The 15,691-nt window shown below is 42.0% G+C and overlaps 1 protein-coding gene across 1 annotated transcript in view; it reads left to right on the forward strand.

The window, feature by feature from the left end:
• Nucleotides 1-2,008: 2,008 nt before the first annotated feature.
• LOC311300165 (NLR family CARD domain-containing protein 3-like) overlaps nucleotides 2,009-15,691 on the forward strand; it is a gene marked incomplete at its 3' end in the record, with an annotated part of 46,799 nt that continues 33,116 nt past the window's right edge. The window contains exons 1-4 of the mRNA XM_084424298.1: nucleotides 2,009-2,752; nucleotides 2,829-2,900; nucleotides 4,655-6,418; nucleotides 15,057-15,230. Of these exons, the coding sequence (XP_084280424.1) occupies nucleotides 2,851-2,900; nucleotides 4,655-6,418; nucleotides 15,057-15,230 (1,988 nt within the window). The 5' untranslated portion in view covers nucleotides 2,009-2,752; nucleotides 2,829-2,850. The remainder of the gene's footprint in view (nucleotides 2,753-2,828; nucleotides 2,901-4,654; nucleotides 6,419-15,056; nucleotides 15,231-15,691) is intronic.

Here is a 15,691-nt window from a genome sequence, read left to right on the forward strand (position 1 = left end):
ATGATTTATCATAGTTTACCATGATTTTACCATAGTTTACCATGATTTACCACGATTTACCATAGTTTACCATGATTTACTATAGTATACCACGATTTACCATGTTCAAGTATGATTTACTGATTCTAGCATGATTTATCATAGTTTACCATGATTTATCATACTTTACCATGATTTACCACAATTTACCATAGTTTACCATGATTTACCACGATTTACCATGATTTACTATAGTATACTATGATTTACCATATTCAAGTATGATTTACTGATTCTAGCATGATTTATCATAGTTTAACATGATTTACCATAGTTTACCATGATTTACCACGATTTACCATAGTTTACCATGATTTACCACGATTTACCATAGTTTACCATGATTTACTATAGTATACCATGATTTACCATGTTCAAGTATGATTTACTGATTCTAGCATGATTTATCATAGATTACCATGATTTACCATAGTTTACCATGATTTACTATAGTATACCACGATTTACCATGTTCAAGTATGATTTACTGATTCTAGCATGATTTACCATAGTTTACCATGATTTACCATAGTTTACCATGATTTACTATAGTATACCATGATTTACCATGTTCAAGTATGATTTACTGATTCTAGCATAGATAGATAGATAAGGTTTGAAGATAGATAGATAGATAGATAGATAGATAGATAGATAGATAGATAGATAGATAGATAGATAGATAGATAGATAGATAAGGTTTGAAGATAGATAGATAGATAGATAGATAGATAGATAGATAGATAGATAGATAGATAGATAGATAGATAGATAGATAGATAGATAGATAGATAGATAGATAGATAGATAGATAGATAGACAGTATGAAGGTCTGACCCGAGTTTGGAGTATGTAGCTTGAACGGTCTAGGAGGAGTTAGTGTCCCAAAATTTGCGGTCAGAAAAAGAAGTAAGAAGAAGAATAATAATAAGTTTAAATAGGATTTCAGTAAGTTGGCTTTCTCAAGCCAACTTAATAACATAAAGAAAGAAACAAACAGAAGAGCATCTTCTGAATAATTTGTGAAAACTGCAAAATAATCATTCCTATTGTTCTGCAAATCTTTTTGAAAGTTGTTTTCTCTGACTATCGAACACATGCTGTATTCATATGAGCTGAGAGAAATCTTCAGACCTAAACATCATGTTGCACAGTCCAATTAACACACATTCACACTCAAGACTCGTTTATTTCTTATATTGCACATTTAACAACTCATTGTCCAGAGGCACATTTATGCATGTATCAGACACTTTAGTCAAAAAGACTTACATTGCATTCAATCTATACATCTGATCCCTGGGTATCAAATCCATGACTTTGGGTTTGCTCACACCATGATGATGATTATCCAGGTTAGTCAAGTCATCTTCATTTATATAGCGCTTTTAACAATGTATAATTGTGCTTTTAGTGCAAAGGGTTCATGAACTGTATCTGTTTTAGTTTGGATATGGTATTTCTGGGGATTTTTCAAAAGTGGCTGGCTAACAGGTTAATGATGTTTCAGTGGAATTTTCTACCAGGAACATAGATGGGGTTTGTGTGTCCATGTCATTATAGCAATGTGCTCTTAATGTACTGAGAGCAAATAAATAGCTTTAATTTTTCTAAAAAATAAATAAGAAACATAAGATTATTTAGATTTTCAGCTGTATTTCACTGTCCTATATGCTCAGAGTTTGTTTGTTGATTTCCTCATGTGTTTCTCCAAACCCAGACTCCATTATAACAGTAAGAACAAGCGTCACTATCACACACTGACCGCAGGACTCTCTCTCTCTGTCCAGTTCATCATTGGCCTGTTCCTGCAATCTTGAGCTCTCAAACAGAGTTGAAGCTGCTGAAAAATATCTGAGTGAAACATAATATTTATTTAATGCTGGACTGGCTGTCAGCTCCAGTGTTTCTGTCCTCCACTGTGTATTTTAATGCTGATGTGTTTTGTTGTAGAACAGCGCCACCATGTGACATCAGCTGACTACTGCGGCTCTGAGCTTCTCTGATGCTGATAGTGATGTTGGGATGTTTTCTCTTTCTGTAGATGATGTTTTGTCCCGGGGCTCGATATGCCTGGATGACATGGTTCAGGGGGACACTATCGCTCGACTGCACTGTCTCTATGTCGTGTTCAGAACACCTCACAGTTTCACATGAGAAAAGAGCAGATATTACACACTTTACACACATATTCTCACATTACTTACAATCCCATGTGATAAATATTAAATTTGATAGATAAACTATTTTCTTAAATTTAAATTAGAAGAACTATCTTGCTTATTGTACTCACTCATATTATCTAACTGAAATAGAGTCTAACTCTCTATTGTCCAACGATAGCTAAACATTAACTATAACGCCCTTCATAAAATACCTGTCTAGATTCCAGAGAGGTCAACTAATGCTTTAAAATGTAAAAAAATAAAAATAAAAAAATAAAAAATTCAGTCATTTCATCAACTTACTAGCAAGTGTGCTTGAGAAACACTGAAATGAATGGGGTTCAATGCTGGAACACGTTACATTCGCATTCCTCAATTCCTATGGAAGTCTTGGAGTGTAACTCTGTTCTTCAGGCTCAATGTGAACTTTGAACTGGAACTTTGGCAGAGACTGATGACGTTTCACAAGTACAGAAAAAAAAAGTGTTGAGAAACGGCTGAGGTGTTTAGTAACCTTTCCGGTGTGGCGCATGAAAATGATCAATAACGTAAGTAACCATGAAATACTGAAAAAAAAATGAGTGTTGAGTGTGAATGAGTGTTTCTGATCTCTTACCCGAGCAGCTCCATGAAGACTGAATGAATCATGGACGACACACACACATTCAGACATGGAGATTCTTCTCCAGGATTCAGGTACTTCAATCGTCATATGATCTTAATCTTATAGAAGACTCATTTTCTGCACATAACAGGGTGTTGTGTGTGTTTGCCAGGGTTGGTATAGTGATCTGTTGTCTCTATCATATTCTGGTGCGGGATATACAGTAGTTGGAGCCACTCAGGGTCTTTAAACACTGTCCAAAGACACACAGATACAGTAGACAGCAAGATGATATATGACATTATCCTTGGACAGTCTCATCACTCTTCAACATACTCATGTGGGATTTATTTTCATGTTAAATCAGCCAAGTTGATTCTTGTCTCTATTCTGTTATCTCTGTTCTATTAAAGTCAGTTTAAGGGTGACAGATCAATCTCACCAGAGTCCAGCTGCATAATTCAGACATACATACAAAGTACAATAATATATATAAGCAAAGGTGTAACCTGTAAACAAGAGAATTTTGCCAGTATCACATAGCGAGAGATGAACAGGGTGAGGAGATTTATAATACTAATACACTAAACATGACTACAAGTTTGTTGATGTATCAACCAAGATTTTGTGGCTTTTTTAAAATAATTATAATTTGCAGTAGATTTTCAATAATCAGGCAACGAATTAAAAGATTTTACACCTTTCACTGAGAGAGCAGTCTGAACAAATGATGTTTACAATGTATAACTCTACAGTTTCCACTAGAAGCCGCTCTAGTGGATCTACTGCTTCCCTGTAATCTCACAAAACATTTACATAAAGGCATAGGAGCAAGTCCATTTAAAATGGAAATAAATAACATAAATAGTGTTTATTTATTCTGTCTGAATTCAATAATTTGGACATTGTTGCTAATTTGAAGGGCGGATTTATTGAAGGGCGGGACAGAGGTAAAATCCAAGGGGCAGGCAGGGGTCAAAACCAGAGGCAGATCCACATCCCCGGGGGTAGAGCCAAGGCAATAGTCCAAAACAAGATCAGAAGATCGAAACCGGGTGAGCAAGCCGAAACAGGATTGAGTACAGGGACTAGGCAAATCAGAGGGAAAAAACAAGATTACATAAACAGACAAGGCATGTAAGCTAAGCATGACTCAAACAAGACTGGTTAAACCAAGACACACTGACAGTGAAGCAAAGAAAGAGAGAAGCAGAAGTAGTGGAGAAAATCAATGCAAAATGGGAGACAGGTGTGTGTGTGTGTGTGTGTGTGTGTGTGTGTGTGTGTGTGTGTGTGTGTGTGTGTGTGTGTGTGTGTGTGTGTGTGTGTGTGTGTGTGTGTGTGTGTGTGTGTGTGTGTGTGTGTGTGTGTGTGTGTGTGTGTGTGTGTGTGTGTGTGTGTGTGTGTGTGTGTGTGTGTGTGTGTGTGTGTGTGTAAGGAGAGCGAGCACTGATTAGAATGTGGTGCAGCTGTGATGGCAGAATGACAGAAACTGACATCCAAGACACAAAACAAACAACAGAAAGGTTGATGATCAAACCAGAGAGTCCTGACAAATGATCCAAGTGAAGCAGGTCCACTGTATAGTTTACTGCATTAGTTGAGAGGTTTTTCCCTACAAAATTTACATGTATCTTAAATATTTCCAGATTTATTTGAATTGAGAACAGAATCAAATAATGAAATTTATATCAATATCCAATTCCTAGAGGCTTGTGCAAACTGCCAAAGAACAGTTTTACTGATATATAGACCAACAGCACTGTTGCTTGTGTGATATTGTCTAATTATTTAATTAGAGAGTGTTGTTATTTTAATCTGTCAATCTTTCACTGGTCCAAAGCAGATTCAAATCAGATCTGCTGAAGAAGTTTCAGTGTCTGTATGAAGGAACAGCAAAGCAGGGAAACCCAACACTCCTGAATGAGATCTACACAGAGCTCTACATCACAGAGAGTGAAAGTGGACAGATCAATAATGAGCATGAGGTGAGACAGATTGAGACACAATCCAGGAGAGCAGCAACAGAGGACACACCGATCAAATGCAATGATATCTTTAGACCTTTACCTGGACAAGACAAACCCATCAGAACTGTGCTGACAAAGGGAGTCGCTGGCATTGGGAAAACAGTCTCTGTGCAGAAGTTCATTGTGGACTGGGCTGAAGGGAAAGAGAATCAGGACGTCCAGCTCATATTTCCACTTCCTTTCAGAGAGATCAACTTGATGAAGGACAAAACACTCAGTCTTTCAGATCTTCTTAATGTATTTTTCCCTGAAACAAAAGAAAAAGAAATATCCAGTGGTGAATATAAAGTGTTGCTCATCTTTGATGGTCTGGATGAGTGTCGTCTGTCTCTAAACTTTAAGAGCGAAGTGAAACTGTGTGATATATCTGAATCAGCCTCAGTGGACGAGCTGCTGATGAACCTCATTGAGGGGAATCTGCTTCCCTCTGCTCTCATCTGGATCACCTCCAGACCAGCAGCAGCGGATCTCGTCCCCTCTGAGTGTGTCCATCGAGTGACAGAGGTACGAGGCTTCAGTGACACACAGAAGGAGGAATACTTCAGGAAGAGAATCAGTGATCAGAGTCTGGCTGATACAATCATCACACACCTGAAGTCCTCGAGGAGCCTCCACATCATGTGCCACATCCCAGTGTTCTGCTGGATCTCAGCCACTGTTCTAGAGGAGATGTTGAGTGAAGCAGAGAGAGGAGAGATTCCCAAGACTCTCGCGCAAATGTACACACACTTCCTGATCATTCAGACCAACATCAAACATGAGAAGGACTATGAGAAGAGAGTGAAAGATGAAGACATGATTCTCAAACTGGGGAAACTGGCTTTCCAGCAGCTTGTGAAAGGCAACCTGATCTTCTATGAGGAAGACCTGAGAGAGTGTGGCATTGATGTGACAGAAGCATCAGTGTACTCAGGATTGTGCACTCAGATCTTCAGAGAGGAGTTGGGCTTGTATCAGGGGAAAGTCTTCTGCTTTGTTCATCTGAGCATCCAGGAACATCTAGCAGCTCTATATGCACACATTTACTTTACATATAAGAACAGAAATGTGTTTGACAAACCCAAACAAGGTTTATTTTCTAAAATCTTAAACCAGAAGAAATATTCATTATCTAAGCTGCATCAGAGAGCTGTGGATGAGGCTTTACAGAGTAAGAATGGACATCTGGACCTTTTCCTGCGTTTCCTTCTGGGTCTCTCATTGGAGTCCAATCAGACTCTCTTACGAGAACTACTGACACAGACTGGAAGCTGCTCCTACAACAAAGAGAAAACAGTTCAGAAGATCAAACAGAAGATCAGGAAGAATCACTCTCCAGAGAGATCCATCAATCTGTTCCACTGTCTGAATGAACTGGGTGATGATTCTCTGATGCAGGAGATTCAACGTTATCTGACATCTGGAGAAATAGGAAGAACCAAACTCTCCTCTTCACAGTGGTCAGCTCTGGCTTATGTGTTGCTGACATCAGAGCAGAAGATGGATGTTTTTGATCTAAAACAGTTTATTGGAGGCCAAAATACAGCAGGTGAAGCTCTTCAGAAGCTGATGCCTGTGGTAAAAGAATCCAGATCAATTCAGTAAGTCACTCTGACAACAATCATTACACTGATAAAACATGATCATATTTATGATTTTAGCATGTGTTTTCTAACCAAAGCAATACTGTAATAGGATAAACTCATATCTTAGGTAACCCTTTACAATAACAGTACATGAATAATCATATCCTTATACCAGAATCAATAGTTATTTCAACATGAACTCATGATTAGCGAAGATATGAACTAATCATGAACCAATTAAGCAGTGGCGGCTGGTGATGGAAAAAGTAGGGGGGGCTGAGGTACACTGTGGTTTTAAAATTTTTATTTAAAAAATTAAACAGTTGCTGCTATTTGTTTATTACATTAACACCGAAGTAATGGCTCAAAAACAAATAGCATCTAATGTAATTATTAAAGTATGAATTTAGAATTGTAGAATTCCTTGTAGATTTCAAATATTGTTCTTTCAAAGACAGAAAGATGTGCCAATTTGAGATTCATTGGAAACCAAGTCATACAAGGTGAACTTCTAATTGCTGTAATTTGCATGAATTACAGTGAGCGCACAGAGTCAATATTCAATAAACACAAAGAGTTAAATAGTCGCTGTTATTACATGGAGTAACTACTAGATGGAGAAGACTGTACATTAATTGGAATGGTGAGCAAGTCAATAAAAAATGCTATACATTGTCTTCAGTGTTCACATGTGACAATCACGAATCTTATGCTACAGCAAACCACCTGTAAGACAGACAAAAAAAAAAAAAAATCTAAAAAAAAAAATCTAAATCCTCCAAGCACTCAGCCTCTCTGCTCCTCCAGAGACACAACAGCATCTCGTCTGCTCCTCCAGAGACACAATGCTGAGTGCTTGGAGGAGCAGAGGAGATGCTGAGTGCTTGGAGGAGCAGAGGAGATGCTGAGTGCTTGGAGGAGCAGAGGAGATGCTGAGTGCTTGGAGGAGCAGAGGAGATGCTGTTGTGCTTGGAGGAGCAGAGGAGATGCTGAGTGCTTGGAGGAGTAGTGGAGATGCTGTTGTGCTTGGAGGAGCAGAGGAGATGCTGAGTGCTTGTAGGAGTAGTGGAGATGCTGAGTGCTTGGAGGAGTAGTGGAGATGCTGAGTGTTTGGAGGAGTAGTGGAGATGCTGCTGTGCTTGGAGGAGCAGAGGAGATGCTGAGTGCTTGGAGGAGTAGTGGAGATGCTGTTGTGCTTGGAGGAGCAGAGGAGATGCTGAGTGCTTGGAGGAGTAGTGGAGATGCTGTTGTGCTCGGAGGAGCAGAGGAGATGCTGTTGTGCTTGGAGGAGTAGTGGAGATGCTGAGTGCTTGGAGGAGCAGAGGAGATGCTGTTGTGCTTTGAGGAGTAGTGGAGATGCGGTTGTGCTTGGAGGAGCAGATGAGATGCTGAGTGCTTGGAGGAGTAGTGGAGATGCTGTTGTGCTCGGAGGAGCAGAGGAGATGCTGTTGTGCTTGGAGGAGTAGTGGAGATGCTTTGGTGCTTGGAGGAGCAGAGGAGATGCTGAGTGCTTGGAGGAGTAGTGGAGATGCTGAGTGCTTGGAGGAGTAGTGGAGATGCTGTTGTGCTTGGAGGAGCAGAGGAGATGCTGTTGTGCTTGGAGGAGCAGAGGTGATGCTGAGTGCTTGGAGGAGAAGAGGAGATGCTGAGTGATTGGAGGAGCAGTGGAGATGCTGTTGTGCTTCGAGGAGCAGAGGAGATGCTGAATGCTTGGGGGAGCAGAGGAGATGCTGAGTGCTAGGAGGAGCAGAGGAGATGCTTAGTGCTTGGAGGAGTAGTGGAGATGCTGTTGTGCTTGGAGGAGCAGAGGAGATGCTGAGTGCTTGGAGGAGTAGTGGACATGCTGTTGTGCTTGGAGGAGCAGAGGAGATGCTGAGTGCTTTTAGGAGTAGTGGAGATGCTGAGTGATTGGAGGAGTAGTGGAGATGCTGAGTGCTTGGAGGAGCAGAGGAGATGCTGAGTGCTTGGAGGAGCAGAGGAGATGCTGAGTGCTTGGAGGAGCAGAGGAGATGCTGAGTGCTTGGAGGAGCAGAGGAGATGCTGAGTGCTTGGAGGAGTAGTGGATATGCTGAGTGCTTGGAGGAGCAGTGGAGATGCTGTTGTGCTAGGAGGAGCAGAGGAGATGCTGAGTGCTTGGAGGAGTAGTGGGTATGCTGAGTGCTTGGAGGAGCAGTGGAGATGCTGTTGTGCTTCGAGGAGCAGAGGAGATGCTGAGTGCTTGGGGGAGCAGAGGAGATGCTGAGTGCTAGGAGGAGCAGAGGAGATGCTGAGTGCTTGGAGGAGTAGTGGAGATGCTGTTGTGCTTGGAGGAGCAGAGGAGATGCTGAGTGCTTGGAGGAGTAGTGGATATGCTGAGTGCTTGGAGGAGCAGTGGAGATGCTGTTGTGCTAGGAGGAGTAGTGGATATGCTGAGTGCTTGGAGGAGCAGTGGAGATGCTGTTGTGCTAGGAGGAGCAGAGGAGATGCTGAGTGCTTGGAGGAGTAGTGGATATGCTGAGTGCTTGGAGGAGCAGTGGAGATGCTGTTGTGCTAGGAGGAGCAGAGGAGATGCTGAGTGCTAGGAGGAGTAGTGGAGATGCTGTTGTGCTTGGAGGAGCAGAGGAGATGCTGAGTGCTTGGAGGAGTAGTGGAGATGCTGTTGTGCTTGGAGGAGCAGAGGAGATGCTGAGTGCTTGTAGGAGTAGTGGAGATGCTGTTGTGCTTGGAGGAGCAGAGGAGATGCTGTTGTGCTTGGAGGAGCAGAGGAGATTCTGAGTGCTTGGAGGAGTAGTGGATATGCTGAGTGCTTGGAGGAGCAGTGAATGCTGTTGTGCTAGGAGGAGTAGTGGATATGCTGAGTGCTTGGAGGAGCAGTGGAGATGCTGTTGTGCTAGGAGGAGCAGAGGAGATGCTGAGTGCTTGGAGGAGTAGTGGATTAGCTGAGTGCTTGGAGGAGTAGTGGAGATGCTGTTGTGCTTGGAGGAGCAGAGGAGATGCTGTTGTGCTTGGAGGAGCAGAGGAGATGCTGTTGTGCTTGGAGGAGCAGAGGTGATGCTGAGTGCTTGGAGGAGAAGAGGAGATGCTGAGTGATTGGAGGAGCAGTGGAGATGCTGTTGTGCTTCGAGGAGCAGAGGAGATGCTGAATGCTTGGGGGAGCAGAGGAGATGCTGAGTGCTAGGAGGAGCAGAGGAGATGCTTAGTGCTTGGAGGAGTAGTGGAGATGCTGTTGTGCTTGGAGGAGCAGAGGAGATGCTGAGTGCTTGGAGGAGTAGTGGACATGCTGTTGTGCTTGGAGGAGCAGAGGAGATGCTGAGTGCTTTTAGGAGTAGTGGAGATGCTGAGTGATTGGAGGAGTAGTGGAGATGCTGAGTGCTTGGAGGAGCAGAGGAGATGCTGAGTGCTTGGAGGAGCAGAGGAGATGCTGAGTGCTTGGAGGAGCAGAGGAGATGCTGAGTGCTTGGAGGAGCAGAGGAGATGCTGAGTGCTTGGAGGAGTAGTGGATATGCTGAGTGCTTGGAGGAGCAGTGGAGATGCTGTTGTGCTAGGAGGAGCAGAGGAGATGCTGAGTGCTTGGAGGAGTAGTGGGTATGCTGAGTGCTTGGAGGAGCAGTGGAGATGCTGTTGTGCTTCGAGGAGCAGAGGAGATGCTGAGTGCTTGGGGGAGCAGAGGAGATGCTGAGTGCTAGGAGGAGCAGAGGAGATGCTGAGTGCTTGGAGGAGTAGTGGAGATGCTGTTGTGCTTGGAGGAGCAGAGGAGATGCTGAGTGCTTGGAGGAGTAGTGGATATGCTGAGTGCTTGGAGGAGCAGTGGAGATGCTGTTGTGCTAGGAGGAGTAGTGGATATGCTGAGTGCTTGGAGGAGCAGTGGAGATGCTGTTGTGCTAGGAGGAGCAGAGGAGATGCTGAGTGCTTGGAGGAGTAGTGGATATGCTGAGTGCTTGGAGGAGCAGTGGAGATGCTGTTGTGCTAGGAGGAGCAGAGGAGATGCTGAGTGCTAGGAGGAGTAGTGGAGATGCTGTTGTGCTTGGAGGAGCAGAGGAGATGCTGAGTGCTTGGAGGAGTAGTGGAGATGCTGTTGTGCTTGGAGGAGCAGAGGAGATGCTGAGTGCTTGTAGGAGTAGTGGAGATGCTGTTGTGCTTGGAGGAGCAGAGGAGATGCTGTTGTGCTTGGAGGAGCAGAGGAGATTCTGAGTGCTTGGAGGAGTAGTGGATATGCTGAGTGCTTGGAGGAGCAGTGAATGCTGTTGTGCTAGGAGGAGTAGTGGATATGCTGAGTGCTTGGAGGAGCAGTGGAGATGCTGTTGTGCTAGGAGGAGCAGAGGAGATGCTGAGTGCTTGGAGGAGTAGTGGATTAGCTGAGTGCTTGGAGGAGTAGTGGAGATGCTGTTGTGCTTGGAGGAGCAGAGGAGATGCTGTTGTGCTTGGAGGAGCAGAGGAGATGCTGAGTGCTTGGAGGAGCAGAGGAGATGCTGAGTGCTTGGAGGAGTAGTGGATATGCTGAGTGATTGGAGGAGCAGTGGAGATGCTGTTGTGCTAGGAGGAGCAGAGGAGATGCTGAGTGCTTGAGGGTGCAGAGGAGATGCTGAGTGCTAGGAGGAGCAGAGGAGATGCTGAGTGCTTGGAGGAGTAGTGGAGATGCTGTTGTGCTTGGAGGAGCAGAGGAGATGCTGTTGTGCTTGGAGGAGCAGAGGAGATGCTGAGTGCTTGGAGGAGTAGTGGAGATGCTGTTGTGCTTGGAGGAGCAGAGGAGATGCTGAGTGCTTGTAGGAGCAGTGGAGGAGCTGATGTGCATAACAATGCACGTAGTGTGCGTTTTCATACACATCCATCACTTAACGCTGAACTCCTCCAGTGGCACCCCGCATAACGCTCACTCCGTCATAAGCTTGAGCTATTCATTTTGTCTTATCTTTGGGTGGGATCAATGCACTCATCCTTTCCAAAAGTGTTAGAGCAATGTTTTCAGCATTCGCGTTTTCAATCAGTATGAACTCAAAATAGCGCTCTTGAATGACGTTGTAGCGGTCAATGTAGCAAAGTACAAGGGCAAGTCTGTCTGGACAGACACGTCAGATGTTTCATCGGCTTGAATGACAATATAATCAGCCGCAGTCACCTCCTCGTGAATGTACTCCTTAATAACAGTCAGCATACAGTCCAGCAGCTCATTCTGAATTGTTTTGGACGTACCTCTGAACACAGTAGCTCCCTCCAAGTGCTCCTTCAGAGCAGCGTCCAATGACGAGGCGAAGTTAACAAGGCCCCTAAAAATGCCTGGGTTCTCAGAGGCTTCAGTCTCGTCATGGCCACGCAAAGCCAATTCAAAGGCACCACAAAATTTTACACAGTCAATCAGTTTAGAAAGAATATATCGATTCTTGTCCACTTCCTCATTGTGCCTTCTTATACAAAGTTGATGGCCATCATCCAACTGAGTAGCAATGTTAGCCTTCCCCATCAACGCAAATTTCAGGCAGTTGTCCATATGCATCTTTGTGTGTTCGTGTTTTTTTATTTTTTTCCGAAAAATGTTTCATATCCTGAACACCGTTTTCACACCAGGCTCGATCGGTCGCTGCAGTTTTAAAAAGCAAAAAAGGGAAGCAAAACAGCGAGTTAGCTACTCCACAGCCGGTTAGCCACGGCTAAAAAGAAAAGGCTCTAGTATAAGACGCTTCCTTGCCTTTCACCTGCTGTCTGATGTTAATTTGTGGCTGGTCCCATTTCATTTGTTTTAAATTTTTCAGCCAGTGGTCTTCTTTCAAACGGAGTTTGAAGAAGAGATTGCACGGTCTCTTTCTCGTGTGCCGCCGGCGCCGCCATTGTCAACTTGTCAAGAAAGACTGGCTCCGCCCGCCGAATCTCACTGTCACCTGACCACACCAAGTAGAGTAAAACTCCAGCCATTTCTCAATGTGCATTCTTGTGTGTACTTGTGTTCTTGTGGACTTGTGAAACGTCATCAGTCGCTGCCCAAGTACGGTTCCAATTCAAAGTTCACGGCCGTTTCTCAATATGCGTTCTTGTCTGTACTTGTGTTCTTGTGGACTTGTGAAACGTCATCAGTCGCTGCCCAAGTACCGTCCCAATACACAAGTTTGCATTTTGGCAAGAATGGTTAAAAATCTCGGAAGTGTTCTTGACACGCCCATCAAACAGAGGATGCATAGGTTAGTAACTTGTGTGAACTTGACGGCAGAAATATCCCAGCATTCATTTAGGCATTCGAGGAACGAGAGGTCAATACAGCAAGTCGTTTTTCTACAAATTCGTACAATATTTCATCACTAAATTCACTTCTGAGAACATTTGATGCGAGAAATCAACTGTGTACATTAGATTTCAAATACTGGCATTTTTCGGAAATTTATGGCAAATCGAAAATGCGCTCAAACGTTTTCGGAAGTGAGAATCTCCAGCGTAGATAGCTTTATTGTTATGAATATACATTACATAGTGTACAGTTGTAGAGTAATCTCTTGAGCTGAGGGTAGGCTTAGGCGGTAAAGCCTGGCTGTTATCGTCAATAATTCTCGTTATGTTTGATTACTGCAGACGGCGTCTGTGCAAATCTATTATTGCGCAATACCAGCAAGAACGCATCGTCTCAAACTGTCAGCAGCGTTCTGTGTGCTCGTCACCTTGTGAGTTCATTCTTCCAAGAACAACTAGCAAGAGCGTTCTCCCCAAGAACACAAGTCCGTTTTTTGCATTCTTGGTTTTGAGAAACACCCCACATCTAGCCAAGTCCAGTTCAAATCCCCGGATTTGTCCCTTTTACCGAGGATGCATCGAGAGGTGACTTGTGCGGACTTGAGACAGCCAGGTATCCCAGAATGCATCTCACACCAACCAGCAAGCGTCAATAGCAGAGGAGAAACCCAGCGTAATTTAAAATTACTGCTGTAATTGTGTCACGAAATGTAGTTTTAAGAGTATTTCAGGCGAGAAAGTAGTTGTTTAAAGCTCAAATCTTTGGTTTATTTATAAAGATAGCGCCTATTTGAAAATTTGATCTGACGTTTTCGGAGTTGTGAGAACCAGGCAATCGGACACTCGGCACTCATGTACCCCGCCGAGAACAGCCTTTCCTCGGTTAGTGTTGCTGACGTTTGCCGCTGGCTCAGATGTCTCCAGTCTAGTGGTTTAACATGAGATATAAATCGTCTTGTGTATATCTAACGGACGATTTATTTATTTTATTTGTCTCATTAATCTATAATTTGTTCCCAGGCAAAACGTTAAGCTGAGGGCAAAGTGAAGTTTTATAGCTTTATTTAGTCTATTTAACTTTAACGTTGTAGCCTAGAGAGCTGACTTATGTTGACTGAATCGTTTGCTTTATTATTGTATAGCTTCTTATACCTTTTAGGCTACTTATACTTTTATAATGGCTATTATTGATCATTAAAACTGACATTTAACAAAAAAGGTTATGTCATTTTATTTTATATATTTAAAACATATAAAATGTTTTATTATACATGTTGCCTGCATTCTCTTCACTGTATGTACATATATAATAAAATAAAATGACACAACCCTATCTCTTTTTGCTAAATGTTCGTTTTTAATAATCAATATTATAATGTTTTTTATTTATCATATTTTTAAAATGAAAACAAAAAGAGTCAGGGTTGTGCTTTATATTTCGTGTTATAAATAAGCAGTGAAGATAATCAATTGCGTTGCCTGAACCACATTTGTGTGGCCATTATGTTTAAGATTTTTTTAAATGAAAATGAAAAGAGGCAGAGTGGTGGTTTATAACATATTTTGTTTTATTTGTAGCCTAGATATACATAAAGAGATAACCGGAGTAGCCAGAGCGAGCTGAGTGACGCTATCAAGTACGCCGCTGTTCCATTTGCAGAATTATCAGACTTGTGTCCTCCCGTCCTCGGGAGTTCGTTCTCCTTAGTCGAACTTGTCAAGTCCGAACTACCAAGGACTCAAGTCCGAACTTTGCGTACTTGGTATTGAGAAACGGCTTCCATGTTATTCATAGAATTATTACTATGCGTCACTGATTGGATGAATTGATCATATTTAGTGACGTTTTAATAGCATATCAGAGCTCCATTGGTTAGATAGCGTGGGCGCCCTTTCTCGGCACCCCGAGCATAAAACTACACATTTATGATGTTATGCGGCACACGATGATGCTGGCAGACAAAAATCTTCATTAGATTCTTTCCAAAGCTTCTGAGGTCATTTTACTTTTGATAGTTTTTGATAGTGTTTTATGGTGCATATTTTTAGACACCTTTAACTTTATTTTGATTATTCTCAGGTTAGGGAAAGTAAAATCTGTCCTAAATCATAAGCATCTGAATTTTCATACTCACAATCTATAGGTCAGAAGACTTCTTCGTGGTCTGTTCATTTCAGTTTTTTAGAAATCAAAGAATTTTGGCAGACGAGCTTCTTAGTTTCAATTAAATATAGTTTTATTATTTACAGGTAAACTAGTTTACAAAAAGGCATACTTGTAACTGGACAATTGCATATTTTCCACAACAATAGTTATAAGCATGATTGGATGATGTGAAGAGGTGACAACTGCTTTCATATACAAATCTGTTGAGGATAAAGGATAAATTCATATATATCTTATCATTTATATCAGTGTTTCCTGAACTGAGAGACTGAAGAGTGTCATTGTTCTCTACAGGTTGAGATGTTGTGGTGTTACAGATGAAGGTTGTGCTGCTCTGACTTCAGCTCTGAGATCAAACCCCTCACGCCTGAGAAAACTGGATCTGTCTGAGAATAAAGTAGGAGATTTTGGAGTCAAGAAGCTTTCTGATCTACTGCAGGATCCTCACTGTAAACTGGAGATACTGTGGTAAGATTGTATAAAAGTCTCAACATAGTCCTCTATTTTAATGGTAAATAATGATTGCCATACAAATAATAATAATAATAATAATAATAAATCTACTATGAAATTACTAATGGGAATATTGATTTTATTTTCGTTAGATTCTTTCCAATGTGTCTGACATCATTTTACAATGTTAACAATTAAACATGACTGGATGATGTAAAGATGTGACAACCGTGTTCATATACAGATATGTTGATGATTTTTGGGTACTTGCATACATTTTTTTTTTTATATTTGGTTACACACTATTTTAAGGTGTCATTGTTACAGTGTAATTATATATTTAAGTACTGAGTAATATTAAGCAATTACATGTACTTAGTACAGGATAAGGGTAGGATTAGGATTTGGTTGAGGGTTAGTTACGTGTAATTATGCATAATTTACCTGTTATTACTATGATAAGTTCATGTAACATA

Source organism: Rutilus rutilus, assembly GCF_951802725.1.
Source record: "Rutilus rutilus genome assembly, chromosome: 11".
Lineage (NCBI taxonomy): Eukaryota > Metazoa > Chordata > Actinopteri > Cypriniformes > Leuciscidae > Rutilus > Rutilus rutilus.